Source organism: Ipomoea triloba, chromosome 5 (genome assembly GCF_003576645.1).
Source record: "Ipomoea triloba cultivar NCNSP0323 chromosome 5, ASM357664v1".
Lineage (NCBI taxonomy): Eukaryota > Viridiplantae > Streptophyta > Magnoliopsida > Solanales > Convolvulaceae > Ipomoea > Ipomoea triloba.
Genome location: NC_044920.1, coordinates 12,777,826 through 12,783,409, shown reverse-complemented (window position 1 = coordinate 12,783,409; position 5,584 = coordinate 12,777,826). Strand labels below are relative to the sequence as shown.

The window sequence follows — 5,584 nt, the reverse complement described above, 5'->3', positions numbered from 1 at the left end:
ACATGACAGCCCCTACAAAACCCCACTCAACTCTATTAAAAACCTTACTCATATCAAGCTTGAGAGCAATAAATTTATTAGGGGAATTCAAAGCACGACAATGCAAGAAATGGACAACTTCATAAGCTAACAACATATTATCAACAATTGAACAGCCCGGCAAAAAAACACATTAGGCATCTAAAATTAACCCCCCCCCCCCCATGACAGCTTTCAATCTAGTAGCTAAGAGTTTTGCAAGAATTCTACAAAGAACATTACAAAGAGCAATAGGGCAAAAATCCCCATATGGACCGGGCTTTTGACTTTAGGAATATGGGCTATGTGAGTACTGTTAAGACCATTTGGTAAGACCCCATTACACACAACAGAATTGCACAGTGAAACTATATCCCCTTTCAAAATATCCCAATACTCTTGATAAAAACCCAGGGTTAGACCATCTGTACCCGAAAGCTTATCCGGGTACATGGAAAAAAGGGCAGAGCGAACTTCATCAACCATGACAACCCTTAGAAGATCCCTATTCTGGACATCAAAGTCCCTACCCTGGATATAAGAAATTACCAGACTCACATCCCCTAGGCGAGACATGAATAGCTCACAAAAATATGAAACAGCCATCCCCGCTACCTGTTGTCTCCCCTCAACCCAATCTCCTTGTGAATTACGCAAACGGTGACTGGTATTTCTACGTCGCCTTTGACGAGCTATAGAATGAAAGTACCGAGTATTCATATCACCCTCCCACAACCAAAACTATTTTGCTCTCTGTTGCCAATAGATATTTTGGTCGTTTAGTAACTGCAAGTACGTCTGTTGGGCAGTTCTATATTCCCCCACACTCTGATCATCAGCCGTGTTACTCGCTCTATCCATAATACCCCGACTAGTCTCCAGTAAACCCCTCAACTCCCTCCTACAGTGCTTACCCCAATTGTTCAGAGAATCTCCACACACTACCACCTTGTCAACTAAACCCAAATCAATAGCAACCCCCTCCTCTCTCAACCAACCATTTTTGAAACGAAAGCAACGATTCAACTTTATTTGAGGGCTAATAGCAGGAACTAACAGTATTGGAGGAATATAAAAAATAAGTTTGATTTCATTTACCTTTTAATTAAATATTAAGATAATTATATTTAGTAATTTATTATATCTAAAATTTTTACTTTAATAGTATTAAGAGAAAATTGCGCTTTTCGTCACTTTACTAATAAAACATTAGGAATGCAATTTGCAATTTTAGTATAACTCAGGAACGAAAAATGAGCACAAACGGACAAAAAGTGCAATGCAAATAATAACTTAGGGATGAAAAGTGAGCATGACAAACACTCATGAACGAAATTTACAATTATTCGCATAACTCATGAAAAGTACAATTTTCCCTAATATTAATCATGTCATAATTATTTGTCTTTCAATGATGATATGATATGCTGGCGTTTCAACTATAAAATCTAAAATTATAATTTTTTAAAACATCATATACTCATTACTTAAAAAATTATTTAAATATAATTAAGATTTTAACACCTTACATATAAAATAATAGTATTAATATTTTATTTTTTTTTGAGTACATAATAGTATCAATATAATTACAAATGAAAAGCAGTCCTTATTATATGAACCGTTACAAGAAGAAACAATGATTCCTATAACATGAGTCCTCCCTCTAACGCCTAAAGGAAACAAACTCTATCCTAAAATTTTAAATAAATCTGTAAAACAAAACTTTGATTTGATCATCTATGGAAGCTAAGGCGGCGATGAAGTCGGAGACAGACGGATTACAATGTTGTAAAATAGATCCTTAAAATCCCCGAATTTGGGATAGAATGGTAGGTAATATAATGAATCTATACAAGTTGATGTAGGAGCTTGTGAGCCAATTGATCCCGAGCTTGCATTGCGTTAGCGGATCGAACTGTAATCTCGGGGACAACTTCATCATCGTACAGATCGAACCTTAATTCCGGCGGCAATTCTTCCCCTCTGATTTCGCAGATGTTGTGGAGAACACAGCAAGCTCCAAGCACCACCGGCAAGTCCTGAAGCTTCACCTCCGTCCGCTTCTGGAGACAGCTCCACCGCGCTTTCAGCCGCATAAAAGCCTCCTTAGCCACCGCCTGTACGCCGGAGAGTTTCTCGTTGAAGCCGTGCTGGGCCCATGTCCTGTTCTGGTGAGTGTAGGGGACTAGAACCCAATCCGTTAATGGATACCCTGAGTTTCCGACTACCCAGAGGTCCTTGAGAAGTCCCCGGTTTGCTCTCTCGTAAAGCGCCGATTTTTCAAGAATCTTGTCGTCGGTCATGGATCCCGGCCAGCCGATGCAAACGTCGGTGAAAACTCCGTTGGAATCGACCACGCCTTGGACGGTAACGGAGTAGGATGTCTTTTGGTTTCGCTCTGTGTGGCGCTTGTTGAAGTACTCGGCGACGGAGACTTTGGGGGCGACGATGGGGACGTGGGTGGTGTACATTGCTCCGGCGACGTTTGGGATGCCGGAGAAGATTTCGAATTCGCGTTTGGTATTGGTCATGTGTTGGGGTTCGGGCCATTGGAGGAATTTGGGCATGAGAACGGTTCGGATTGCGGCGGAGACTTCAAGAACCAGCTTGTGGCAGGTGGAGATGCCTAAGCCGAAACGCTTGGAAACTTCCCGGAGCGGCTCTCCGGTGGCGAGGCGCCAAACGCAGACGGCGACCCGCTGGCGAACCGGGATGGCCAGGCGGAGAGTGGTGTCCTTCTTCGTCACCACCGATTCCAATTCCTCGCAGATCAAATCGAACGTCGCTCTGCTCATCCTAAACGCCTTCTTAAACTCTCCCTCGGGAAAATCAGGACTATTGCATTGCTCCCACCATGCATTGGACCGGTCCTTCACCCACAACCTCCTCTGGCTCTGCCCCTGCCCCTGCGGCGCCGCTCCACCGCTAGACCCGGCGGCGGAGGCTTCCTCGGAAGCGCTAATAACCTCGGCAGACCCGCCGCGAGACCGCTTTCCATTATCATTCACCATTTCCATAGTAAACGAAGAAGAAGAATTATGATAGGGGAAAAAAGTATCATCATCAAGAAGCGCAAAATCTCCCGGGTACGCCGGATTCTGCTCGGTTTTGGGCATTTCGTGATCGGAAAACAACAGCCGGTTCAAGATCTCCTGGATTGGATCATTGATTTTCTGCTTCTTGGGAGTGGGTTGGGAGACAATAAGAGGCAGAGTATTATTAGTATTGTTGTTGTCTAGGAAGTCAAAATCATTGAAGAAAGGCAGGGAATTATTAATGGGGGAGAAGTCGTCGGAGACGGGGAATGGGAAAGCAGAGATTTCCATCAAAACTGGGTGTGAAATTGTTTAATAGAAAGAGCGATAGGTTTGAACGCCCCAAAGGAGAAAGCGAGAAGAAGAAGAAATGTTTTGGAATGTGAACGGAGGAAGGAGTCGGGCATACAATATATACAGTTATGTTTGGTGTGGACACGCGGGTTCAGACACACGGTTAGTGAAGGGGAAGGGGGAAGCGCGTGTGATAGCGACGCGGTGTCGCGTGGGGAGAAGTGAAGATTAGATTCCTAAGACTGGACTGGACGGTGTGGGTACTACTACGGGTTTCGACGGCGACAGGGACCGCGGAGGTTTTGTTTGGATAAATAGAATCATACAATATATGATTACGCTACGCGGTCCGGGGGCAAACGGTTTGTTTAATACCGGGGGGAGGGAATACAATATTACAATATAAGAAAAAAGGCAGAAAGTCCACGTTTTGAATTTTGGAAGACCCCTCGAAGCTTCCAGGAAATTAAATTCACTAGGCCAATTATTGTGTGGAACACGGTTTAAAATCACGTTGTTTTGATCATATAAAAAAATTTATTATTACACGCGCGTGTTAGAATAATGAATATTATAAGATAAAATAGTGTATTTTATGAATTATGATAATATATTTTATGTGTTAGAATAATGTACTTTATATGTGAGAAGAATGAAATTTTTAAGATAAAGATAATGCATTATATGAGTTAAAATAATGTACTTTATGCGTTAAAAAATATATTTTATGAGTTAGAATAATGTATAATGTACTTTATGTATTAGAATAATGAAATTTATGGGGAAAGATAATGTATTTTATGAGTTAGAATAATGTATTTTATGAGTTAAAATAATGTACTTTATGGATCACGGTCCACACAATAATGAGGGCAATTTATATCTTGGACCAGGATCCACATAGTATTATAGACCCTAGATCGAAACGGTGAGGTACATAATTCATACTCGTAAGGTACAAAATTTCAGAGCACAAGACACAAAAAATCACAATACAAGACACATGCTCATGTTATATATTTACTTATTTTTCAAATCTGATTTATGTATATAATTTGTGTTCATAGGTACAGAATTTCACAACATAAGACACAAATTCATAACATAAGACACAATTACTAATTTGTTTCAGGTACAAAACTCATACTCTTAAGATACATAATTTCATAACACAAGACACAAAAACTCACGACATAAGACACATACGCATATGCACTAAAGTCCATAATGCATTCTAAACCCTAGTCGATGATACAAGGATTACGATTAGAGTGGTGGAAGTGTTTCACCGCTCTAAACATCTTATAAAAGGTCAGTTTGGGCGGTGAGGTACTTCTAATTTATTGCCTTTACAATTACATAAGGTTAAATTTTATTGGACTGAAAATTTGGTCCTACGAAAACATTTGAAAGTGTTGTGGATTATAATGTTCCTTCTTGTAGTTGATATTCGGTGATAGTCTTGATATACTTATCTTTCGCCTGATTGATCTTTAGTTAAAACCTTTGTTACGCAATACGCCTGGTTGATCTTTAGTTAGAACCTTTGTTACGCAATACATGATAGAACAAAGAGAAAAGATAAAAACTAAAATTGAGACTAGAGAGGAAAGATACAAGCGGAATTCTAATCTATACTATATATAAAAATAATATCCTCCAAAATTTTCTCGCCCAAACATACGGGCATTTTAGTAATATGGTAATTATTATGATAGAATAATATTGATTATAATTGGTTATAATTCATTATTAGTAATATGGTAATTATTATGATAGAATAATATTAATTATAATTATTTATTATGGTAATATTATAATTATAATTATAATAATTGTAATTGGTAATATTGCATTATCTACCATATATATATAGTAATGTAATAACATAACATTTTTCAATTCAGAAATAGGTGCAATATTTCGGGTATTGGGTACTCGAGAGTCACCGCCCACATATTTTAAGACAAACAAATTTACTTTTGCTTTTCAAGAAATTGTTGATGCATATGGGTGAGTTTCATTGGAGGGAATTTCACGTGTATTTATATTTTAGTGATGGGAACAAAAATACTTCATATTTAGTAATTAGCTTTGTATAGAGAAGTAGTTTTCTTTCAATTGCAACTCCATTAATCTCATTTCTTAGCACGAGCAGTCAAACATTATTTTTAGTTGTCCATATTATTTGATTACAAACTGATGTGATAGCAGTCTAGCAACTATAGTGTTGC

General features: G+C 38.8%; 1 protein-coding gene across 1 annotated transcript; it reads right to left on the bottom strand.

Annotated features, from left to right (window-relative positions):
* Positions 1-1,550: 1,550 nt before the first annotated feature.
* On the bottom strand, positions 1,551-3,432 carry LOC116020845 (protein ANTAGONIST OF LIKE HETEROCHROMATIN PROTEIN 1-like). Its single transcript, XM_031261396.1, has one exon. It carries the CDS (start codon positions 3,345-3,347, stop codon positions 1,869-1,871), a length of 1,479 nt encoding a protein of 492 aa, XP_031117256.1. The 5' UTR covers positions 3,348-3,432; the 3' UTR covers positions 1,551-1,868.
* Between the last annotated feature and the right edge of the window lie 2,152 nt (positions 3,433-5,584).